At 34.7% G+C, this 27,846-nt stretch overlaps 1 protein-coding gene across 1 annotated transcript in view; it reads left to right on the top strand.

Moving 5' to 3' along the window:
• The window catches only part of UNC13C (unc-13 homolog C), a 653,225-nt gene that overhangs the window by 282,340 nt on the left and 343,039 nt on the right, over positions 1-27,846 (top strand). Inside the window, exon 10 of the mRNA XM_015142282.3 lies at positions 25,085-25,254. Coding sequence (XP_014997768.3) covers positions 25,085-25,254 — 170 coding nt within the window. The remainder of the gene's footprint in view (positions 1-25,084; positions 25,255-27,846) is intronic.

Here is a 27,846-nt window from a genome sequence, read left to right on the forward strand (position 1 = left end):
CTGGACATAGTTAAGTTACATGGAAATATTTTTTGTTCTTTGGATCTTGCTTTTCAAATGTGTTAAAGGGGAGTGAAATAGTGTTCAATTTCAGGCTAATTATTCCCCATGATGAAGGCAAGTCTCTTCAGCATACTCTTCCTCCTAACTCATGAATTAGGAGGTTTTATCTTCTGCCCAGTAGAAATTAGTATGATTTCTAAAACTGGCCCTGTGTTGGGCATTATTGCATCAAATCTTAATGTGGCCTTGGGCAGTTTCTTTATGTGCATTCACTTATCATTACTCAACTCATTTCTCAAGGGAACCCTTGTAAAGATTGCTGAAACCTTCCTTCTGTTCAGCTCTCTTTTTTGATATTATGCCCTGTGACCTCTAGCTGCCTTGGTCTTCCCCAACTTTCAATTCTGTCTTTTAACTGAAAGAGTCTAATGGACTCTACCGTGGTTTCTATTCCTTGCACAATGATTGGAAAACTCCCTCAAGGCAATAAGCTGAAGTAATTATAGGGCTCTCTTTCTTTCTTTCTTTTCTCTTTCTTTCTTTCTTTCTTTCTTTCTTTCTTTCTTTCTTTCTTTCTTTCTTTCTTTCTTTCTTTCTTTCTTCTTTCTTTCTTTCTTTCTTTTTCTTTCTTTTGTCTTTCTCTCAGGAAATCACTGTTCATCACTGACATATCTCCATTATATTGAAAACCATTGTTTGATGTATTTTGCTCACTGTTTGATTTTTTTTATGTGGAAGGATATCTCTGGTCCATGTTGATCTCTCTTGACTAGAATAGAAAGTCTGGAAACCTGAATTTGATTGACAAGCAAAAAAACAAAATAAAACAGTATGTGAGCCAACATGGGGCATGTCAAAGAGAATAAAATTTCTAGAAATCTTGACTGAGTTGTAATCAGTAAAATCAAACAAATATTTATTGTATTATTTTAATCCTTCAAAGGGTCTTCCTTGATAAATCAACTGAGTAATGATAAGTACAGCTAAATAATGATGCATGTGAGAAAACTACCTAGGACCACCCAAGTACTTGATGTGACAGTTTGCAGTGCTCATCCAGACCAGGGCTAGTGCTTGTTCCCATCAGACTCGCTAAAAAGCACCATAGTTCATGGGGAAAGTACACAGAAGTACACACTGGAATGGACTATTAAACTGTGAACTATCTGTATTATTATTGGCAGTTTTCATATCATTTTCCACGTTGTGTGCCTGGTTGCCTTTTGATAGGAGGCACCGTCTGTACTGGCAATAACTATATATATATATATTTTTTTAACAACATCATTTCAAAGAAGAAATTCAAATTTAACACTATACCTGGCCATGCATGAACTATATATAAGTACATAATATTTCACAGTATTTTCCACTTTACTGATAAAATATTTATTAACTTTAAGTGAAGTTACACTTGTAATTCTTTTCTATTTGTCTCCTTTTAGAATATCAAAGATAAATGCCAACTTTTTTAACATTAATTCTTTCTGCCATCGGTTTCCTGCATTCTGAGATTTTATTCTTATTATATAGGTTCTATATCACTGACTCCAGAAATACTGTTTTGAAGTTACCAGTGCATGTTTCAATTTATCATAAAAATGGCATGAGAATTGCAAAGTTACCTTTTCTTTATAAACAGTTCTCTTTTGCAGAAAGAAATGAGTTCACAGTGAATTTGTGTTCAGACTCTGAAAAATGTATACACGTCACAGATGAACTCATCCATGCCTCCCCCTACCCTGACAGTTCTGCCCTGTGAACTGGGGTGGAAAAAATGTATACTGACATTCTGAAAATAGAATGTTTTATTAATAGTGTGACTTTAACTTCTGAGCTTTAGCTTGTCTAATATGAAAAATAGGGATAATAATACATACCTCACAGAATTGTTATGTTTTTTGAGATAGATACCATACATAAATTTCATAGAACTTGTTAAGTATTAAAAATGATAGCTGTATTATTATTAGAATTAATAACATGATTATATCTTTGTGCTGAGCTTCAGGTCTTTACACTAAATATGACAGTAATATTCTCATGCCAAAAAAGTTCCACCTTGAGTAGTGATGGCAAGGGAGAACCAATGAATAGGTTGCTGTAAAAAGAAAAAAAGAAAAACTGTTCTCCTAAAACAAGAATCAGAGAACTGAGACTGGGAAACGAATCTGAGAGATAGTTTTGTCCAAATTCTTCACTTCACTGATGAGAAAATCAAAGCTCAGATGGGCTGTAGTACATTCGACACTCCAGAGTAGCGCCCTGTTGTGAAGCCACATATAAGATACAAGTAGAGATTAGGAAGTGTAATTTTTTTTTCCCCTACATCCAAACGCTTTACTTGAAAAAGTGCTGCAGACCTAATCAAGGCAAGCAATCACAAAACTGGTAAAATGAAAATGTAGTTGAAATAGTCTTTCAACTTTGGAATTTGGCCTTAATTATCCCCCCATTAATTGCACTTTAATGTCCTCTAGGGATTTTAATGCTAAATAATTTCCATTTTAATTTTATTTCTCTTACTTTAAAACAAAGCGTTTTAATTTATAATCTTTCAAATACTATGGATGTTGTGTGATTTCAGAATGGGGCACTCTTGACAGCATTTGGAGAGAACAGAGGCATGACCAATTAAGCCCTTACAGAAATCTGAGTTACAAGGGGTTGTAAACAAATGTTTAATTCCTAAAATATCGCGTGAAGATTAATTAAGATAACACATATGAAAGCACTTTGAAAATGATAAAGTATCATATAAATCTAAGGTGCTGGTTATCTTTGTTCTTTGATCCTAAATTCTATAGTTGATCATTTCATGATTAATTACGACATTCAATTTCACTTTCCTTTGCTAACAAAGACATTTCCTTTGTTAATGAAATGTCTTATGCTCATCATAAACTATTCCCTCAGGAGGAAGACAAGTAAGTCTCTCTCAGTGAGTTATATAGAGAAAATGCCAGTATGGTATGCCAGTGTGAATAAGAAATTTGAGAGTTGGGAGACTGACGTTTTGTGCATATGTTGATGTTGTTTTCTGAGGACACTGTAGTTGAGGCCTTGGTGCCTCCTTTTTGCAAACTTCTGAAATAAAAACAAATTTCATGCTGACTCACTACAAGAGTTGAGGTAGGTCATAAAGGTGATAGTAGATATGTGTTACTTAATCTGTTTTTAATCAATATTAACCATGGGAGTAAATAATTATGTTAATGAAAGTCTAGTCAACAAAATGCCTGTGATAGGAGTGCAAATGTGTCCTCATTTATAGTAGCATTGAATAGGCATGGGAATGGTAGTTAAATGTTCTACTTATGTAACTGACTGAACAATCAACTCCACTTGCTTTTTGGAGTATCCATTTAATTCCACCTGATTTCCTGAGTGACCCTTATATGTAAAGCACTGTAGTTAAGTACCATGGAAAGTATTGACTTAAAGAGTGATTCCATGTTATACCAAAAGCTATCTGGCCAACAAGATTATAAACCTGAATTCCAGAACTATTCTGCGTCTAACATGTTTCTTGACCAATCCTTAACCTCTTTGAATCTCAGTATCATGATGGGAAATGTGCTAAAAGTTATTCCCTATCTTGAGAGACAGTAATACTTAACTCACAATGCTGTTGTCTAGAGACATGATAGTTTTGGACTTTTTGAAGTATATGGCAGCCACATTCAATTCCTAGCTACCCAGATGTGGTACACAGAGTGCCTCAGGCCAATGGCTCTCCACTATGCCATGTGCTGCTCAGCCGGGGCTGAGTATGAATTAAGCATAAAGTAAACTCTGTAAAAGATAATTTATTTAATACCATACTTAAAAATATTTTGATAACACAGCAGACTAATATTTTAAAATGACAGCCTGAACATAATCATAAATCTGATTTCTTGCCTAGATTACCAGCAGTCTTTTCCTAGGCTATGTGGGAAGGGAGTATTTCCTCAGTTGTCTGAGCCATTTTACAGTGACGGTATCAACATCAGTAAGTCATTTGTCATAGAAGATGGTTCCACAGTTTCTAAAGCAAGGAGTTTAGTCAAACTTTATGGGATTAGAATTTATCTGTCTGTCTGTCTATCTATCTATCTATCTATCTATCTATCTATCTATCTATCTATCTACCTATCTATCTTTTTTTGACTAATCATTGCCTACATTGTGATTATGTCTAGCAGTAAGGAAATAATAACCAATTCTGCTGTTCACTTACTAAATGAGATTGAACCATTACCTATCCACATACAGCAAAGCCAACATAACAGAATTTACATTATCACTGCTTCTCACTAGAATCTAAGGGTTTTATAATAAATAACGGAAGGAGTTATGGAGAGATCTAAATTGAATGCCATAAAATATGAACTTAGGGGTCACCAAAGAGAATTAATTCACAGTAAACTAGAAAATATCAAATCAAGATGCATTTTTAGAGCTATCACTGTAATATTGCATAGGTAGAGATGCAAGGTGCTATGAACTTGACTTCATTTTAAATTGAGAACCAAACAGAATTTAAATAAAATTCCCCAAATCTTTAGGGAGCAGTTGGGGTACAAATAGCAGTCTTTGGGGTAAAAAGGACTGTTCTGCAGGAATCCTTCTCAGTCAGAGGAAAGAAAACCCTCTACAATTAAACTAGTACATGGAAAATGGATTAGGTGAGGACAAATTTTAATATATGAGAACAGAAAGCCCTTGCAGAAACCAGGAAAAGTCAAACACATTGTCCCAAGGGCAGAAATGATTATGCTTGTTTATTCCTCTCTTCTTCTCTGAGAGTTTACCTGCATCTGTTTTACCCTCTTTCCATTTGCACACACACACTCTCCTTTCCACTGAGTCCCTATCTCCCTCCTCTCCCCACTTTTCTCCTTCCTCTCTTCTCTGCACACTGATCTGATTCTTGATCACTACTCAATAGATTTTCTTGTTTTTCACTTCCCCATGGTATATAATAGCCTTGGTCATGTGTTTCCCAACTCTAGCACTCAGTTTGCTGCCGGAAACCCCTTTGAGTTTTTCAATAATTAGCTCAGTTCATCTTTACAAAGCACCATACAAGTCCTGGTTATTGGTCTATCAATGATCGGAACATCTTAAAACTATCACTTGTATGTTTTATGTGTGGAACGGAGACCAGGGAGGTCTTAATGGGGCATGCTGGTCACTCATTTGTGGGTTGAAGCAATTTCCCCTGAGTGGAATACATCTAGTATTACACTATAACCAACTGATCTAGCAGCATTTTCAAGATTCCAAAACTAAAATGCCAATCTATCTTTACTTGGTTCATTCCTTCACTTCTTGGATATATCCCTTGTGTAGACCACCTATTTTCAAAGCAGAAAGAGATCTATATGCTAGTACTGTCCCTGGCCAAACTGGGAGTCTGCAGATCCCTGTTGACCCAGGTCCATATAGTGTAAAATTCAGCTTTCTGAGCATTTTTTGTTAGTGTCAGACCCAACACTCTGTAGAGAAATAATTCATTGAACATGTATTTAAGTATGAGGTACTCTCCACAGTGTTACAGGCACTGAGGTAAATATGAAAAACACATGATTTTTTTGCCCCAGAGCTTTAATTACAATTGGAGTGGAGATGATGCTGAGGCTAACATCGTCAGTAGGGGGAGCCAGTCCTAGGGAGGTTGGGGGAGAAGCGGCCAGTTCTGCCTGGTGCTGCCAACTTAACAATAGGATAGATATTTGACTCCAAGTAAAAGATGTTTAAACCAAGGTAGTATTTGAAGGCTGGACAAAAGACGTTTTAAATAGGTAAGCAATGTGTTGAAGAAATATTAATGGCAAGGAAGAAATATCTAAAACAAAACCCAAATCACTGCAAATATCATCATAATTATAGGCATGGATATTTGTGTGGCCATTTACTGTATCTCAAATCTTATCATATGTATAATACTTCACAATGTAATCATTGTCATTATGATTGTTGTTATCATTTTACATATGAGAAAGCCAGGGCTTCGGGAGACCAATAGATTTTTGCTAAATAATCCATCCCAACAAGCAAAATGAAAGAAACAGCACTCATGCCTACATCTTCTATTATCACATAAATATTCACTTAAAGGTGTGTACTATAAACTCTAAAGCAGCCACTAAAAAGAGAAAACAAAAAATGTTATGGTTTAAAAGTCAAAAGTAGACAAATTTTAATATCAAAAATGATAAATCCTATAAAGGGGGTAAAATAAACAAATGGGGGGAAACAGAAAGCAAATAGCAAGATGATAGACTAAAACTTAAATATGCCAATGATCACATTACATAAAAAACATCTAAATGCCCCAAATAAAAGGCAGAGACTGTCAGATTGAATAAAAAAGCAACATGCAGGCATATCCTGCCTGTAAGAAATACACTTTAAATAAAGATACAAATAGTTATACTACTTGTAGTTATGCTACTTAGAACACTTTGCCCAACAAGAACAGAATACATATCATTTTAAAGTATACACGGGAGATTTGTGTTGATAGCAAATAAACACACGAAAATATGCTCAATGTCATTATTAGGGAAATTCCAAGTAAAACCATGTGAAAATCACTTCATACTTAGTATAACGGTATATTCTTTGTCCCCTAGTATTATTTTTTTCTGCCTTTTTTGGACCTCTTGAATATTTTTTATAACTGTGTATAATATAGTTTGTTGGGTTATTTGTATCTCATTATTTTGTTATTTTAGTGATTGCTTTAGATTTTATTTTGTATATATCTTTAAGTTATAACAGCCTACCAGTAACATAATATTAATACTACTTCAAATACAATATGAGAAAGTTATAATGATACACATCTAGTTGTCTCCTGTATACCTTTATCCTGTTGTCACTCAATGTTGGTGAGAATGTGGTAGAACTGGAACTCTACTGCTGGTGGGAATATAAAATGGTAAACCACTTGGGAAAAGAATTCATTCGTTCATTGAAAAGAAAACATGTGTCCATATGAAGACTTGTGTACAGATATTCATAGCTGCTTTTTTGTAATAACTTAAAACTGAAAACAACCCCAAGTCTTCACCAATAGGTGATTACAATAGATATACAAGTTGTGGTAAATCCAGAGACTGAAATACTAGTTAATAGTGAAAGGAATGAGCTGTAGGTATACACAATATCATGGGTAAGTCTCAAAATAATTATGGTGAGTGACAGAATTCAGACAGGAGTTCTTACAGTATAATTTCATTTATATAAAATTATAGAAAATACAAAGTGCAGACTAATTTCCAATGTAAGAAATCAGATCAGTGTTTTCCTGGGGAGTAAGGAAAGGAAAGGATGAGAGGAACTGATTACAAAGAAGCTCAAAGAAACTTTTGGAGAAACTTTTGAAATACAACTTTAATTATGTTAATCATGGTGATGATTCCACGGGTGAATGCGTATGCCAAGACTTAAAATATTGTACATTTCAAATGTGTGCAGTTAATTGTATTTCAATTGAAAAAAAAAAACTCGGACAAAAATAATTCATTCACTGTGCTGGCAGAGTCACTATTCCACTAATTATTCACACCCCACAAATTCAAGATGATATAAAATTGCTGCTTCTAGTATGATGATGACCGTGATGATGACCATGATGACCACACAGTAATATCAGTGACCCCAACCACCTCCATCGTTTGTGGTCTGGCATTAATGGTTTACAGTGTTTAACACATGATACTGTATCATGTGCATTTACATCCTTACATTTATGGCTGAGAAAAAATGTCTCAGACTTTTATGAAATTACAGATAGTATAACCAGAACCCCAAGTTCCTTGATGGGCTAATTAGGGTGTAATACTGTTGTGAATTTTTTTAGACCTTACTCACTGAGTTCTATATAAGTTCAAAATTAAAAGAATGTGCGATTTCAGGCACATCTACTTGCATTTAACATTTTTCCCCATTAGTCTTATGACATTTGAGATCATTTTTGATACAGTCCTTCCAAATTTTTATGTATTTTATATATGTTAGTGTAATTTTCCTCACCTAAGTTTTGAGTTACTTAAGGATGGGAACCTCCTAAAATAATTTTGGGTATAAAGTGGCATAAAAATCTGTTTAATAATTTTTTTCAAATGATAACTTCTATAATTGATTTTTTTTTGTCAATGAAAGCATCTTCTATAAACTTTTATCATTAATTTAAAAAATTTATTCACACTATTGCTTCACTCTTATTTCTCCTGTTTTCAATGACATTTTCTTCCAAGTAATTCCAAAGACATTCCTTTCTTTTCTGTGCATGATACCCAAACATTATGATATGAACTCCAATGTTGGCAGTTTTATTAGCATCTCCACAATGTTTTCCTGCCTGATGAAATGTTAAGAAGGCCTTTAGTCTTCATGATATGTTTGTTATTTTCTTTCAGTTATGTCTCTACCCAGTAAACTTTGAAGCTGATTTTGACTAGAGTTGGACTTGGGGGGACAATAAAATGGATAGCACTTCTTTTGACTTAGTTAAAGCACTAAAATAAGAAGTAGGAAGTAACCTTCTGAGCTTTTACTATGATTAGATCCATGTCATCTTTTTTCACCCCGTCCTTACAGAACAACGCATAAGGTTAAGAAAACACAAGATGGAAACCTGCCACTAACTCTTGGGGAACACTTGGCATGACTTTTCACTGCAAGATGATGTCTAAGGCACCCTCTGGCATCATAGGTTTATTACTTTATAAAACTCTACTCTTGGCAGATAATTAAGTATGTGTGCTGGAAAAATTTCATCATAAAGGAGACATTAACTTTATCTTTTTAATATTGCTGGTACAAGGGCCATATTTAAAATGGTTTAAGTCATGCTTTAATAAATATTTAATTTTAAGCAATTATTCCTTGCTTTGTTCCAAGGAGGAATTAAAACAAATCATTCAGTTTTATTTTTCAATTGTATATTCAGTCACAAGGATTGAGATGAAACTGAATGATTTGAACCCAATCTATTTTGTAATATGAGAGTAATGTAGAAAAAATGATACAGTTGGGGGAAATTAAGTAGCTGATAAATTTATGAACTGGCACTCTAGGCGATCTCAGAGTTTGGAGGCTACTCTACAGTTAGAGTACTTTAGGTACAGGTTGTAGCCAGTGCACAATCAGAGAGAAACAATCCCCTTAGACGACTTTCTGTTTATGGAAAAGGGATCAGTGTGGCATGCAACTCAAAAATACCTCTTATGTCAATGCCCTCTACTGACCTAACTTTCCTTATCTATCATCTTTGGCCACTCTATCCTGACCTGAGACTTCTATTTTGCCTAGCTTTTGCTGTACCTTTTTAAAAATTGGCACCCAACTCTCTTTTCACCACTTTTTAGAAATATTATCCTTTTTCTTTATCAACCACTACTTATGAGTATGGATCTTGTGATTTTAGAACTCCAAGACAATTCTTAGCCAGAAGTTTCTTTACTGCCCCTACTTTAGAGTCACATGTCAGGATAATGTTCTCATGTGAGCTTGAAAGCTTTAGATTTCTTTGAGTAGACAAAATTAATCCCCTATCTGGCGAGAGAGGAATTGGGAAGTTCCCTGAGGAGTGACTGAATTTCTGGAAAAGCATTCACTAATGTCTAAATGATCCCCTCTAGGATCAATGCTGTTCTCAAATGAATCAAATTTAGTATATCTGGATGATCTCCAGGGCTTCCTCAACTTTGTTGTTAAGCTGTACAGTACTGTTCTTCTCTCCATCTCCCCCACACTGATCTCTTCAGTATCTTGATTAATAGTCAGACTAGGTTTCGTGAATGCCCTGGTTATTTTTTTAATATAATAGACTTTCTTATACTTGCAAAGTACATACTGGATTGTCAGTTAGGACAGAGTCAAGACTTCATCATGCAGAACTGGTCATTACACAGTCGAACCACGTGAAATTGTTGACATTTGAACCTTTTGACCTACAAAAATGTAAATATTATATAGTTCAACCTAAAGTAATCACTTTCATTAGAATGATTTCTATCTGAATCATCAGTCTTACCTCTTTATCATCTACAGCATAGTATTTGTTATACTTTTAAAAACATAAGCTATGCTTATATTTGATCAAATCAGGTTGTTTTATCTTTTATTACACAAACTTTTGGAAATATTAAATACATTCAAACAGGTGTCTGGTAAACTTTTCATTCAGCTGTTCCTAACATATTTATTCAACTTGAGTTCTTATGGCACTTAAGTTTGCATTTTAATGATAAAGAGCAATGCTGCAGACAGATGGGTACCAGTGCCAGAATATGACAGGTGTTGCCAAGTGTTTTGTAGTATTTGTGCAGTGACTTGGCACCTTCAAAAATTCCATCTCTTTGCATTTTTTCACATCTAGCAAAAGAGCCCAGAGAGGAATGAGGTATAACCAACATTACTATTTGTGAATTCTTAAGAACATTTGCTCCATTTGAGATAATTGGTTGAAGCTTAGACTTAAGTGGAAAAGTTAATTGGAATGTGAGATTTCCTAACATTTCTCCAGCAATTCCTTGGTGATTAGTACAATCTTCTTTGTATAAGGCTGTACTGTGCTGATATTTGGGAATAGAGGGATATTAGTTGACAGTGTTTACTTTTGTGATTGACTCTCCTGAATCAAGTTTGGTGTTCAGATAAAGTCTGTTTGGGAAACTGACGGAACCGCCACTTGTTACTGGCATTTCCATCATTGCCTCAAAGTTTCTTGAAAGAATGGCAGCTCTTCTTTTCTAGCAAGGAAGGTGGGGAAATAACTAAGAGAAAGGATGCCAGGTGTCTACAGAAATGAATGCTGACTGATCCTGTTTTCTTGCCAGAAATAAACTCTGGCTATTTATTTTGTTTAACTCTTTTTCTCTGGCAAGAAATATTTATTATCTCTTTAGAGGTCTTTTAGATGTGGGAATGTGAAGCTTTTCATTAGAATATTTTTCTGTTCAGATAAGCTGGTAAGGAAAAAAAGAAAAGTATTGCATGAATATTTATATATGTATTTTGTTTACTGTAGGATGGATGTGCTCTCTAAAAATCAATATAATATAAAAAGATAGGTTTTCAATGATCTCATCAGCAAATATTAAAAGGTAAAAATTCTTAGTGTTAATGAGAGTATAGAGAAGTAGATATAAGGGTAAGCATATACATGTTTCTGGATAATATTTTAGTAATACGTGTGTATACAGATATGCATATAATATGCACAACTTTAAATCTAGCCAAGCTACTTTTAATATTTTGACTAACATATTTTCACAAGTTTATAAACATACAAGGGGTTCTGTGGTTCTGTGTAGTAATTTTTGTAACGGTAAACAAATGGAAACTACTTAAATGTCCATCTACTGTACACAGGGGAATAATTAAATAAATTAGGACACAGTAATGTAATGAATTACAATATAGTTATTAAAAAGAATGATGTGTCACGATGTACCCAATGTGTTAAGTTAAAGGGGTAAATGATATGTACAATAAGATCCTGTATTTGTCAAAATTCACAGCAGATACATGTATCTACTTTGATAACAATACATCAAACTTTTTAAAGGCAAATACTAATACTAAATAATAACTTTCTATTAAAATATTGACAATAACATTCAGTAAGTCAAGTAACGAACTGGATACAGCTATCACAATAAGAATTGTGCTCACTGCAGATAGAAATTGATAGAGGAGAGTTCCGTCTTTCTGAAAAACACATTCTCTCTCTCTCTTGCTCTCTCTCCATATATGTGTATACATATATACATATGTATATACATGCATGTACATATATACGTGTGTGTATGTGTGTGTATATATATGTACTTTAAAAAAAATTGTGACAGAGTCTCACTCTGTGGCCCAGGTTGGAGTGCAGTGGCGCAATTTCTGCTCATGGGAACCTCTGCCTCTGGGGCTCAAGCAATTTTCCCGCCTCAGCCTCCTGAGCAACCGAGATTACAGGCACGTGCCACAATGCCAAGGGAATTTTTGTATGTTTAGTAGAGACGAGAATTTGCCATGTTGGCCAGGCTGGTCTCAAACTCCTGATCTCAAGTGATCTGCCTGCCTCGGCCTCCTAAAGTGCTGGGATTACAGGAATAAGCCACCATGCCCGGCCAACACTCAATATTTTTAAAAGTCTTTAAATTTTCCATTTACTTAAACAGAGTGACTATATGAGCATAAAAATCATTGTAATAGTTTATAAAGTGCTATTACTTTTCCAAAACTTTTACATCCACAGTTTTCTTTCCAATTCACTCATTGTTACTAGTGCAAAATGTTTGTTAGTATTCACACAGAGGTTTCCTTTTCTGAAATAAGAAAATTGGATCATACACTCCAGAAAAGTGCTTTGTGTTTAAGATTTATTATCAAGACACAAATGCTAAGACTTTTCAGAGAAGGACAAAGAAATACTGAAAGGACTGAGAGAGAGAACCAAATATATACTTAAAGCTAAATATGTAGTTGTATGTATGTTTTCATGGCATTTTCTGTATGGGTTTGGCATGTGGTATGCTGGTCATTTGCCTGTTAGCTCTTCTATTCCTTAACTGCTTTTATAGTTTTCTGGTAATTTACAGAATGCAATAGTGGGAGAAATTAAAGCCACCAACTCTCAGTCAAATATGAAGTTGAAAAGAATGCATGCATTCATTCCAAAGAACTTACAAGTATTGTCTATGTATCTATACACTCCAAAGTGTTATTCTAAATGATACACATATACACAATGATCCATTTAATTCTTACAACAGTGTTATAAGTATCATTATTATCACCATTAAACAGAAGAAAAAACCAAGGCAAAGGGATTAAGTAATACAATAGTCAACAAATGGTAGAACCAAAAGTGAACACTTATTTTTATTTTTTATTTTTTTCTTGTTAAGTTTTACTATGGTATAATATACATATGATACAATTTATTTATTTTAAGTGTTCATCTGGGTTTGTTCATTTAGCCTAATGTTTCTGGGTTTCATTCATTTGTGGTATGTCTCAGTAGGTGGTTTCTTTTTATTAATGAATACTATTCCATTGTATGGGTACACTACATTTTGTCTATCCTCCGGTTGGTAGTGTTTGAGTTGATTCTACTTTTAGGTATTTTGAATCATGTTGCTTCAGCCCTTATTCTTAACCAATATTCTGAACTACATCTCCATAATATGAGTGACTTTTAGATAATCACTGTAAAAACTTTTGCTATCTCTAGCTCTGATCATATATGTAGTTATATACACAGAATCATAAATATATGAACATATGTATACATACATATACATATATATCATCATTTCAATATATCTATATGTGTAATTATGATGCAGGATATTTCTCAGCCCCTTCGCCAGACTTGTGGAAGGGGCGCCCTGTCTACTTGTCCCACTGCGCTCAACCTCTTGCAGGAGGGAGGGAGCAAGCATGGGATATAGCCAACTGCTCTGAGCTGTAAGCTCAGTAAGCTCCATGTGGGGCCTGTGGCCAGACCAGGTGTGTCACTTCAAGGGGAACATGGCACTGCCCAAGTGAGGGTGCCCACGACGCCAAAACCACAGAGGGGATGTTACAGTGCTTCTTTACTTTTGTTGTCCCTGGATGGTGATGTGTTAGCAGCTCAGTTGGCCCCTTGCCTCATCATGTGGGGTGGCTGCCCTCTGCTGACAAGTGCAAAGGGCCAGTGTCACAGCCTTTTCTTCGTACCTGCACTCAGTGGGTCCCAAGCTCTTGTCTGGTGTCCAAGAAGAATGAGGTCATGTGGACAATTGAAGGATGGTGAAGGTGGAGAATTCTACTGAGTGATGAAAACAGCTCTCAGTGAAGAGGGGAGCTGGAGAGGGGACTGGAAGATCAGGTCATCTTCCCTGGAGTCTTGTTGTCTCTTCCTTAAAGTCAGGCTGTCTCCCCTCTACTGACTGAAGCTGGGGTCTTTATAGGCACAGGATGGGGTGTGCATGCTGATTGGTTTGTGAGTATGTAAAAAAGGTTAATGTGAAAACCTCACTCAAAGTTGGGCATGAAAGTGTAGAAAACCAATTAGGAAAGGGCAGGTATGTATAAAATAGACAAAGGGTGGGGATCAATCGGAGGAAAGCATGTCAAACAGGAAGACAAGTTCGGAATCCAGTTCAAGGATTTAATTTTCAGCTTGACTTTCAGGCTTTAAACTGTATTCAGCTTTAAGGAGGGGTTTCACCTGCTGCCCAACCCTATCTGCTTAGGCATCTGGCTGTCTCCTGTCACTATCAATTATATATATGTATCTTCAACAATATGGGTATATATACAAATCCACATACAACTATATATATATCCAATCACATATATACACAATTGTAAACATATATACAAAATAATATGAAATTTAAATATTAGAATCATGATAATCCCTACATTATAAGTGTTTTTGTGTCAGTGATCCCTTGTAAAAATTTCCGCATTGTAAAAGATATTGCTAAACATAAATTCTTAATAACTGAATATGATTTTATTGTACCAGTATATATACGTTATTTAATCAATCTCCTGGGTTTTATAATTAGGAAATTAAAATGTATTCTATTTTATATATCTGTGTTGACATGTCCATTGCTGTTAAGGTGGAACATATTTATACATTTGAATAATGTAATTAGTTGCAACCAGTTACCTGTAATTAAAAATCTAAGTGCCCAGCACATTTCTATGTGATATATATGTGTGTGTATATATACGTGTGTATGTGTGTGTGTATGTAATATTTAATCACCTTAAAAGTAATTATCAATATTTCAGTTTTATTCATTGGGCACAGAGGCTCAGTGCAATTGAGCAACTTGCCCGAAGTCGTATTGCTAGTGAGTGGCTCACTAGCAAATGGAATTTGAACTAGACAGGTGTTTTTCTAAGCTAGTTTTCTTATTCCATCATGTCTAATACATATTGACCTTCAAAGTGAAATACAAAAAATGTGTAACTGATACTGTGAATCACAGATCTTGGAATAGTATAGCTAGAATAAGAAAACCACAAACAACAGCAACAGATACTGTTCGAGTCCCTATACAGTTATATGACCTTTTGTTCCTCATTACAACCAATGACTTTAGAGATTATTGATGTATAACTCTTTGTTCTGTGGGCAGCTAAGCTTTTAGAAAGAACACATATCACCACTTAAATAAAAGTCAGATTTGGGAAGATAATTTCTTTATTAAAATATCAAATAAATATCAAACATACATCCAAAGTGGACCTTGTTTCTTCAAACAAATAGTTTAATTTCAGCTACAATAATTATGCCACTAATCCAAACAAGTATATTTGTAATGTCTAATGAGGAATAAAAAGGAAGAGTATGATTACTCCTACCTGTGATGTTTCTCTTATTTATTATGCAAACAATTTTGAATACCTACTTGCTGCAGGTGCTAGAGCTTGGAACAAACAAAAAGCTCCCAGGAAACTTTCACACAGGGATGACTTTCCTTTGTGGGTTTTGAAAGACAGGTAAGCGTCCACCAGAGGAGTAGGGAAAAGATATCCTTAACTAGGAAAAACATGAATACAGGGTGTGAGCTGGGAAAATACAAGGTGAATCAAAGAAATGATCAATAGAAATCACCACGAGCACATGTGCACACATGTGCACGCTCACACACACATACACGCATGCGCGCGCACGCACACACACACACACACACACACACAGACACATTTCTAATTTCTTGAGAGACCAATTTGATCCTCCTGTTTGCTGATATCTCTCTTCCTAAGTAGTCTCTCTTTTTGTAGCAAAATGAACACGGGGTATTTTCCTAAGCAAGTTTTTTATGTTTATTATTTTAATAGTATTAATAATTATATTTTACATTATAATTTTGATAGTATCTTAAGAGCTTAGTATTCATTTACTGTTATTATTCAGCTGTTTTAATGTTATTTAATTGTTATCGAAACAGCTGGTAAAACAAGTTTATTCTGCAACATTATCTGTGGAGAAATCACTAGATATAAACATATAATACAAGACTTTGAAAGATTTATAATCTAACTGTGGGGTCTAGAAGGTGGTTCCGGGAAATTAATGTAGCTTATAAGGTCATATTTTGCCCTGTGTTTCTGTGATCTGTTAAAATATAAGTACTTTCTTCAGTCAACCCTTAAAAGCCAGTGCGTGAACTCCTCTTCTCCTTTTCCAAAAGTCATGCTAATAATGTAATTCCTTTCTTATTCTTATTTTCACTGTCTCCTATGTTATTGACTTCTAAAATGGATTTACAGTGCCTTAATAGTACAAAGAAAAACTATGAGAGAATTTAAAGTGTTCAGGACTCTTTTGTTTTGTTTTTATTTTTGTTTTTTAACTCCAATAACTAAATTGCTCCTGTTAAATGTAGGTGAGAAAAGTTTCTCTGCATCATCACTGGGTTTTGAACTTAGAGTTTGTCCATCTACTGTAATAGAATTGGAAGATAATAGTGTTAGGGATCTTCATGCAATAACAAGTGAGACACCGATATTGCAATAGAAGTGGGTTACATAATTCATGATCAATCACTAAGAGGAAATGTGAAAGTTGAGTGTCTTATAGGATTTCCATTTGCTGGGTCAGAGTTTAAGGAATTAAGCTGTAACTAGAGAATTTAATTACTGTTCGAAAGGCCGCCGCTGCTGCTTTGCCTCAGGATGGCTCTGGCAGGAGGTTTCTGCTGATGATTTTCTCAACTGATGCCCTGCCTTCCAGGCCCAGTTGGAATGAGATCATTCACAATTACTAGAAGATATTGGAAAATACATTTTTTATTGTAACAGAAAAAAATACAAATAATCAAGTAACATTTTCACAAATTGTATCACCTATACTTTGATAGTTTGATATATACCCTTATAGCTTATTTTAATGAATATATATTTTTATATATGTATATATTTATTAATCGTGTATATTCGGTAGTTATTTATTTTATTTATTTATTTTTTAAGGCAGAGTCTCATTCTGTCACCCAGGCTGGAGTGCAGTGGCGCGATCTCAGTTCAATGCGACCTCCACCTCCCCAGTTCAAGCGATTCACCTGCCTTAGCCTCCTGAGTAGCTGGAGTTACAGGTGTCTGCCACCACACCAGGCTAATTTGTTTTGTATTTTAAGTAGAGACAGGGTTTCACCTTATTGGCAAGGCTGGACTTGAACTCCTGACCTCAAGTGATCTGTCCGCTTCAGTCTCCCAAAGTGCTAGGATTACAGGCATGAGCCACTATGCCTGGCCCATTATTTATCAGTATATCTCTTAATAAAAGCTGGCACAATACTATTTTAAATATTACAGGATCTTTCTACAATTAAAATATGTAGCTAGAATTTTTAGATATTCTTAACGAACATGATTTCTAACGGTGACAGCACTTACTATTGACATTTTCCTGGTATAGTTGCAGTGTGAAATATATTTTAGTTGCTTCATTAGATCTAGCCCAACTATAAGTGCAGTTTTCGATATTTAACAACTCTCTTCTAATATACTACTTCAGCAATGCTGTTATATTCCGAGATGGTTACTTGGGCAGGAACTTGTTTTTTTCCAGTGAAGTCAGGCAATCAGGCTTTACTAACTTTATGAAAGCCATGAGCATTTCTCTAGGTAGAGCAATCCATCTCATGATGGGTTAAACACTGATAACTTGGCCAAAAAAATTTTTGCTTTAATGAGAGGAAATATCTATTTGGACCATATCTAGGAGACTCTATATCTGAAAATATTTGTAAAGGTGGAATAAGCAATTATAAGGAAATTAGTCATTTTTACGGCTGCCAAAAGAAAATTGGCCAAACAAGTGATTGGCTCTACAGAGATACAGCACCTGTAAATTAGAAACAAAAATCAAAACACAGACACACACACAATAATCCTGAGGCCAGAAAAGGAATATATTTTTCTTTAATTTTGGATGGAATAAAATACCTTATTCCCATGGAAACAAAACCAGCTCTCTCTTTAACAATGAAAACATTTAAAATTAGAAATATGAATCACTCTTTAAGAAGAGAATTATTTTTAATTAAAGAAAAACTGCAAAACAAATAACTTGGCTCTAGCAGTACTATATTTATCAAGTTTGTGCAGTAAAAAATCTTAATTTCTGTTGTTAAAAAATAAGCCAAATTCACAAACTGGTAAACCCTAAACCCGAGTCTTGGTTAACAAATTATTCAGTACAGAAATGGTTTAGTAGAATAAGATTTAGTGAGACTATGCATTCTCCCTCTATTACACATGATAGATTTTTTTTTCCTCTTGTATGTAAGGATATTTCTCTTGCTGTCAAATTGTTTACTACAAGAGCCTATCATTTCCCAGCTAAAATGCAAACCTGTATATTTTCATAAAAGTCAAGGTTTGTGAAACACATTTTAAATAGTTAAGGAATGCCACAGAACACAGCAAGTATAAAAACTAATAACAGTTCTTAAACTTATTTAAATTTATTTCAGACATAATCAAATAAAATTAACTTACTATGTTTTGTATTCTTTCCTACTTGATCCAATCAGAATTGTGTTCGGTCTCACATGAAGCCACAGCATTAGCAAGGAAGAGATTCATTTATTTCATTCAACAAGAAGTTCAGATATTGGTATGGTAACTCAATTATCCCTTCAAAGAACAAAGCTTATTTTATCTTCCTGTTTTAACATTTTTGGTTAAGGCTGTTATACATCCATGTTTCAGGGTAGTAAATGTAGAAAAAAGAGGAGACAGCATCAGAAGACTATTGCTCACATCTCATTGGAAGAACTTTGTCTAATGTCCATCTCTAGTTGCAGGGGAGGTTGGAAAATTGCATACAACTGAAAAAGGGAAGGAGGGGAATGGTTTGAAAGGTTGTTGTATGGGTGTACTTATAGCATCTGCCACCAACAACCTCTTTAGCTTCTCCGCATGTATATATGCCTTTTCTACACCTACGCTTGTTTTAAATGAATTCATTCTCTCCCTTTCAATGTAGGTAATCCAAAAATTATATTCAGTTACTGCATTTAGCTTGAAGTTCAGGATCTGTCTGTAGTCTCTTCACAAGCTTCAGGTTTGGTTCTTTGTGGATCCTGGGACACAAATTAAACACTATGCATCTTCATCCAACACTCCCAAGGTATTATTGTGGAGAGAAAATAAAATAGGATAACAACAATTTAAAATTTCTCATTTAGTAAGACAGAAAATGGAAAATACATAGTCTGTGTATGTAGCAACCATAGGGTCCTCTGGACAGATATGTTCAGGACTTCCTGATCCTAGCAGCAGAAGTAGTTTCTGGGTTAGCCAATCTTGTATGACCTGCTACTTTCTGGATGAATTTTGTTTATCAATTTCCCTCCACTACTTTGAGTCTACATACAGGTAAACCTTCCTTGCTCATTTCGTCAGTGGCTACACTCAAGGGTGAGTACTGTGAAAGGTGAAAGTAAATTTAAAAGGGCTCTAAAATAATTAAAAGTCATTCCATTATGTACAATATCCATAAATGGGGACCATCCCAGGAAATCCAGTCATGTGGTCTTCCTAGCTGGGGAGATGCTCTGCTTGGAGTCTTTTTTTTTTTTTTTCTTTTAATTGCTGTGAGTGCAGGGACACAGGAATTACTTTAAGTACAGCAGTAGCCAGCCACATGTGAGACACACTGGCTAATGTCCATCTCTAGTTGCAGGGGAGGTTGGGAAATTGCATAAAACTAAAAAGGGAAGGAGGGGAGTGGTTTGAAAGGTTGTTGTATGAGTGTACTTATAGCATCTGCCACCACCAATCTCTTTAGCTTCTCTGCATGCGTATATGACTTTTGGGCAATACTGTTTCCTGGAAAATTTACCAGGCTTCCAGGAGATGGGCTCTAAGACAATTTTATGAGCAAGTAACCACATAAGCCTGGACAATTTTGGCCCTTAGTTCTTGGCTCCTCTGTTCTGATCAATTCATCTCCCTTAACCTAATGGCTGCAGCCTCAGTTCCTGAAAAATAATATTCCAGGGTGAGAATGCAACACCTTTAATTTGGTTTTTGCTGCTAAGCTACCATTCATTTTCACTCGAAGGCCTTTTAAAGGATGGTGCTGGAAAAGCCCTCGGGCAACAATTTTATCTCTTTCTGAAGTTGCACTTAGAAACCTCTGCTTGTACAGGTACCTTTTTGAATATAGAATCAGCTGGCTTTTGTCAACCCTGCAGAGTTCCAAATGGTAATATTCTCAGTCAATTTACATTGCAGGACACTAGCAAATGCGCCTCTTTTGAACATGGCTGCTCTCCTTTGCATCTCTACCTATAAACTGTCTAGATTCAGTGTGAATGTCTCTCTGTGTATGGTAGTATATTTTTGAAAGGGGGAAGCATTCAATAATCACTTGGCAATATTCTGAATTTTATTTCCTACCATTCTCACTAATAAAGAAGCCTCAGCTGGCATGGTGGTCAAAGTTTATACATATAGTGAGCAAGATTTGACCAGCTGTTTTGCAATTGCATATCAAAATGTATCGGCTTTCTAGCCTGAGGTGATTAAGTCTTCGCTCTCTGTACCAGCATCTCCTCCACAGAGTCAGTTCTATGTTTTTAGACTCCGTTACTTGCCATTGCCTTCGTGCTTTAACAATTATTATGTTAGTGAGTATTCTTAGTTGCAAACAAAGCAGTCCACTTTGGTTAGTTTAGGCAGAGAAAGATTCTTTATAGACTACTAGGTCACTCAAGAATCATTGTAGAGGTTAAAGTACCAGCTTCTAAAGCTACTGTGTGGAAACTGGGTCAAGTTATGTGGCAGCGTTTCTTTGGGAAAAACACCAATCAATACTTTTGCCCCTCGGGACTAAATAGTACTGTGAAACCCTGTATGACAGTACTATATAGCATCCACTGTTGGGGGGAAAGCAGTTCCCATGATATGAACACTGTGCCACTTTGAGTTTACACCTTGCTTGAATGCAGGGTAAATACCTGGAACATAGCTGCAAAGGAATCCAGGAAAGTGAGTTATCTAACTTGAGTCTTCAGAAGATGAGCAACACAAGGAGGGATCTGGTCAAAATGGAAGCAGAATGCTCGAGAGGCTGGGCCTCCATACATGATGCTTCTCCACTACAGAATCATCAACTGAATCTCCAGTTTCAAACCCATCACGACACCCTTAGGTAATCTTCAACATTTTGAAACAGCAACCCCACTCTTACCTTTGCTCTGTGAAGTAAAAATGTAAGTTTCTGACAGTTTCAATGTGAAACATAATGGCAAACTTAATATTCCTCAAAAAGCAGCTGTTTGGAAGACAAAGAATGTAAGAGCTGGCCAGTCTTTATGGGGAATAAAAGTAAAACCAATGTTAGTTGTGACAAATATTAGTAATGTGACAGGTTAATAAATAATTAGGGTTCAGGGCATACAGAAAGGTTCTGTGCTATTGTTGCAAGTCTTTTGCAAATCTAAAATTATTCTAAAATAAAAAGTTCATTTAATTAAAAAAATGAAAAGAAACAGTCAATCAGAAATGCAGAGAGACTCAAACTCTCAAGGCAAATTGCAAGTACACTTATACAAAGCACATCATTGGTCATTTATATTTGTCCTTCATCTATTTGTATCACATTTATTTTAAACAGAAATTTGGAAAGAAAGATAGTATTGTCTCTCCCTCCTTTTTCTATATCATATATATGTATTATGTAGAAAGACACATGCCCATGTGTGTATGTTTATCGACCCATATATTTACTACTATTTTGTATGGATTGCTATTTGTGTGTATATTTAACCACTTACTAAATTTTTACCTTGCTTTCATAGTAAAAACTAGAATCTCAAAAAATTTGGCCTCAAAATGAGATAGGATATTTTTTCTTGTGAAGGAATAGATTCTAGAAATGTTTACCAATCTTTATTATCTAGAGCTTGCTATTTATTGTGCCTGCTATTTGCAGGTAAAAAATACATTAGAACTCTTTCCAGGGCTTATATAAACTCTGATGATTTATTTATCAAAAAGTGACATCTTTCTGCATTTGCAGTGTATTGAGAGTTAAGTTTAAGATGGTAACTGTCTCTTTTGCTACTCTAAAATGCCTTTCTGTCTTTTTCTGAGATAAGAATGAAATAAACTAGTAGCTGTGTCTTTGTTTCTACTTAGACTTTTCTTCTTTTTGAGAGCAAGGAACTTAAAATGTTAGCCATTTTTAATATAAATTTTGGGCAAATTACCAAAGAGGTTATCCAAATATGCTTGCTACAATAATTTCAGGTGTGGGTTCATACAGTTATCTCGGGAATTCTGAGTCAATGGGAGACAGCTGTGCTGTTACTAGCCTGAATGCTCTCCATGGTTGATAGTAGGCTTTGTTAGCTGCTCCAGACACAATGTCATGGATTAATTCTTCCTTTCTCCCCACAATTTCTACCACATTTTACTAATAAAATAGCGCAAACTTAGACATGTTTATGAATATATTTCTAAGAATGACAAAATTATTTTTTCCTCAAATATAAAAGGGATTTTACTTTGGTGAAACTTTGCAGACTTTAGTGAATATTTGTTGAAAGATACATGACAGAAATAATCAATAAGAGATATATTAAACATAGGCTCTAACTTCGAAAAGAATGTGTGGAACTTATGGAATAATGGCATATTATAGCTAATAGGGATCAAACATTGCCTGCGTTGTGCTAACTGCTATTAGGTATTATCTACCATTTCTCACAAACATTTTCTAAGATAAGTGTTATTATCCCCCGTTATTTATAGATAACGTAACTGAGATTTATAGAAGTTATGTAAGGTAGACATAGTAGTTCTCAACCCTGTCAGACCCAATGATTCATTTTTATGTAAAATAATTCATAATGACCCATTTTATGCTGAAACAAAGTAATGTATGACTTAACCTATATAGATATAATTTGAAAAATCAGTATAATGTTCCAACCTAAAATGAAGGAGAACTAAAAGTATTCTAATATGCATTTTAACGTGTAAGGGCTTGGCTACAACTACCCTAGAATACATAGTAGACACAGGCTTTCACAGTCGATAGAATTAACATGAATAGGACCATTTCAAATGCACACTGATACAAACACTATAAATACCATAGTTCAAACACTGTAGTTCAAATGCTTTGTGTAGTTTTGACATGGGTGATGTAATTTTTCAAAATGGAAAACAAGCCTCGTTGAATTTCTTAACAGCAACAACAACAAAACCTTCTTTGATTAGTGAGTGACATGCTAGTTCCTTTCCAGGACATTTCAGTGTCTAGTAAACCATGCAAAAGACATGGTGTTTCTACCTAAAAGAATTACATCCTGAGCTAAGATAATTATCAATGAGTTAAGCAATTTCCTTAATGCCTGATGGGTCATTTTAAATCATGCACACTGTCCTGTACATAGTGGGGTGTCTAAATCTCTAGCCTGTTCCACTGAATGCCAGTAGAGTAGTGTCCTTGAATGTTTATGAAAACCAAAAATGTCCCAGAAATTAATAAAATGCTCTGTGTTGAAAACTCCTATGTTAAGTAGAAACAGTGGTGCTACAATTCGCATATAGGCCTGTCAGATTCAAATATTATTCTTGTATGTGCCGTATTATTTTGCCTTATAAGTTAATGAAAGAGACATTATACTGTTAGGAATTCTCAAATACTTTTTGCACCATGAACCTGTTGTGAAGTCTTGTGAAAACCATGGATGTCTTTTCAAAATGTACCTTTTCATATAAAAAATAAAATTCATAGAATTAAATCAATTATATTGAAACATAGTTTTAGTTTAATGATAGGTACAAATAATATTTTAAGGTTCATAACACTTATAATGTTATATGTCAGTATCTGTGGTTGTATTGATGACAAAAATGCTGTTGTAGTTTGTTGCCTGTATTCATAATTGAAAATATAAAGATGATCTCTTCCTCTCTCTCTATGTATATATTTTACACATATATATGTATAAAACATGTATTTTATGCATACATATGTATAATACATGTATATATATTTTATGCACACATATATGTATGCATAAAATACATGTTTTATATGTATATCTATATTAATTATAGATAATACAGATATAGATTATATAGAAAGATAGATATCTATATCTATCTATATAGATTATATAGATAATATATAATATGTATATTCTCTGTGTGTGTGTGTATATATATAAAATATGTATTTTAATCCAAGTTCAAGAGTGCTCAGAACTCATCCATGAACCCTGAGATAAAGCCCCTGTGCTAGAGGAAATCATGTACAGGGTACACAGGGAGCACACAGTTGATCACAACTAAATGGTTCAATAAGTTGTAGGAAAAGTGATATACTATACATCAGTTAACTTGCTGATTCCTAAAGATTGGTTGGTTAACAGGCAGAAAAGCCTAGGGAAGAATGTATACAAAAATCATAGTGTCAGAAAAGTCCGTAATATGTGTAGGCAATACTAAGTAGCTTGCTTCAACAAAAGAGGGTGGAGGAAACCTGGAAATTAACAATGGACTAGAATTTACAGTTTGTTCTTTAAATCAGAAGGATTTTACTCTAATTCTACTTGATTTAATAATATCTTGTGTGCTTACTGGGATTTTTAGTTTTTCCAGTCCTTCAGAAAACTACTATTGTCATTTTGTAGTCTGTGAAGTCCACATTCTCAACTCCCATTGCAATAAAATTAGCTTTATTTTTATGGTGAAGAATTTTCCAAGCATGGATATTTTTATCAAGATAACTATTGTCAATAGGAAATATGGCATAAGTGAAAATATCACAAGCAAAGATTTCTGACCGATATTTGATTATATCTAAATCAGTTGAAGGAAATAGGATGGAATGGGATTTGATTTTCCCTTATTAACATTATTTAACTTTTCTTCGGTGTATTTGCATTATGTGCCTGCAACATCCCATGGATAGATGCAATGGGTTATCTCATTTATTATGTTGTATATTGTGCCTTTCTAGAATAGATAGAAAATAAAGTACTAACATCAGATGCAATTTAGAGCAGTTTTCAATGGTTGTTAACTTATCCACATTTATTTTCAGTGAGTGTCATAACTCCACAGATCGAATCAAAGTCAGAGTATGGGATGAAGATGATGATATTAAATCCAGAGTCAAGCAACATTTCAAAAAGGAGTCAGATGATTTTCTGGGACAAACAATTGTAGAAGTGAGGACCTTGAGTGGAGAAATGGATGTCTGGTACAACTTAGGTGATTATTTTTTTATCTACTTGAAAACAAGTTAAATAAAACCCCTAAATACCTGTGGCATGCATTATATTCCCATGTAAGTAAATATAACCAATGCCTTTCCAGGACATTCTGTTGGACTTTAGATGATTCATTTCATTGACAAGAAAAGGCTATTCTTTTTTCAACACTATTGAAAGACTTTGATAAATCTGAGGTGAAAAGAGAAAACCCTTTCCAAGAACTACCTAGATGTCTTTTAGAGAAAAATGTTATTGCATTCTTAATTTTTAATGCATGAAATACAGCTTCATAAACCTTTGCCAAATATGTGGGAAACAAATACTCTATTATTTAATGCTGTTTGACTTATTTCCTTCTTGTCCATTGATGGAATTTTGGCAATGAAGGAAAAATGTATTTTGAATTGCTTTCTAATGATAGTATAAAAGTAGGCTTTAGTTGACAAAGCCAAGTAAATATGTGAACTCATGTGGATTCTCATGATGAAGATATTGAGAAGGTGATTAGTTGGAATGCTTTAAAAAATTATTATGGAACCAGAAATTAAATAAGGTAAGTTTTGATTTAACTTTTACTGGAATAGAATAATAACACAGAATTTTCAATAGTGATTTAATAGTAGTAAAAATATATGAGGCACCTCAGTTTCTGCAAAGGCATGATCTGAAGATGTCTTAATCATATCCTATAAAGTGTTTTAATTAAACTTTTGAGGGCTGGCTGGATATGAGTTAAAGAGTTGACACATTCCGCAGGTTAAAAAGAATTACCACTTAGGATACCAACATATGTTAACAAATTAAAAAGTGCTTTTGACTTTAAAAAATAATCTGCATACTTTTAGTAATGAAATAATTGGCATATTAAAAGGAGAAAGTCACATAAAATTCATGAAACTCTAGATTACAGAATAATGCAACAAAAGAAAGATATTTAATTTATCTAAACACAGATGATTCAAGTTAAACTAAGAACTAATTATCAAAACTATTGTAAGAAATCTTCCTTAAAGAAGATTGGTACTCTTATGGATTGGAGTAGAATTTTTACCTCTCCTATAATGATCCACCCCCCAAAGCTTGTTTTAACTATTAAATGACTTCATATATGAAAATAGAGATACTAACTGAGGGTAAATTTCAGGCCATTAACTCTGTGGAACATTCACTAATTATTTCTTTATGAAAGAGGTTTATCTTTATGTGGACTTTTTTTTTCTGTAATACGTTAACATTTTCTTGGGTTGAGGCAGTAAAGTTGTAAGTCAGAACAGAAATTTCTCCAATTTGTTCTTTTAACAAAACATATATGAGTGCCTAGCACAGTGGCTCACACCTGTAATCCCAACATTTTGGGAAGTCGAGAAGGGAGGATTGCTTAAGGCCACGAGTCTGAGTTCAGACTGGACAACATAGGGAGACCCATCTCTACCAAAAATTTAAAAAATATTCTCCAAGCATGGTGCCATGTGCCTGTAGTCACAGCTACTCTGGAGGCTGAGGCAGGAGGATCACTTGAGCCCAGGACACTGAGGCTGCAGTGAACTAAAAGATTATGTCACTGCACCTCAGCCTGGGTGACAGAGTGAGACCTTGTATATAAATAAAAAAACAAAGAAGAAAAAGAAGAAGTAGAACCCAAAAAACCATGTACCAGTATATACTCAGGAACTTGCTGAGGAATTTGAATATGCTGCTATTAGTAGACCATTCAGCTCTTATGCTGAAACTGTCCTTCAGTCTATGAGATGAAAATATGATGAAACACAATATTGTAAGCCTGTACCTACTCACCCCTCAGTACGTTTTTGTCCTCACTGCTGATGTTTAACCTTTGAGAGCGAGAGAAAAAGAGAGAGTGTGTACAGGTTTTACCTTTTTCAGCTTTGTGTAAAATCCCTGAATACCTTCTATCCAAACAAATAACCTGTTTCTATTCTTGATACAACCTTTCTCATCACTTAAAATTCATTCTACTACACAAAGGAAGTTTTGACCAAAAGCCTTGGGTGTCCACGCGGAGCCTGCTTCCCAAAGATACTTTGGGATGATAACAGTCAAAAATCAAAGAACCAACAAATTTCCCCTGGAGTTCTGGAAAGAGGTGTGTGACCAAAAAGACCCTAGGTCTTGCATTTCTCTTGGCCCCAGCAGAGAATTTTAATATTTGTTGAGAATCAACTCCCTCTCAGCCAGTAGGAAAATCACTTATGATCCTGGCACTTAGAAGGGAAGAATCTTTGTAACACAAATGACTATTAAAGAATAAAAGTGAAAAGTCATCAGACGTTCCATAAGAGGGACGCCATCTTCATAATTTAACTGTACCTTATATGGCTAAAGGTACAACTATGTTTAGAAAGAGGGCCAGTTTAAGTCCTCTGCACTGACTTTGTGTCACTTACCTAAATCCTATTTTCATTTGTGAAATGGGTCAGATTGCCAGAAATGGGTCTTGAACTTAGGACCCCCCCCCGCTACAATCACAGCCTAGAAGTTGATGCCTTTATTTATCTCAGAGCTATTGATCAGTTCATACTGAACACATACATACTTTTTATGGCTAAATTGACTATACATTGTTTCCATT

Source organism: Macaca mulatta, chromosome 7 (genome assembly GCF_049350105.2).
Source record: "Macaca mulatta isolate MMU2019108-1 chromosome 7, T2T-MMU8v2.0, whole genome shotgun sequence".
Lineage (NCBI taxonomy): Eukaryota > Metazoa > Chordata > Mammalia > Primates > Cercopithecidae > Macaca > Macaca mulatta.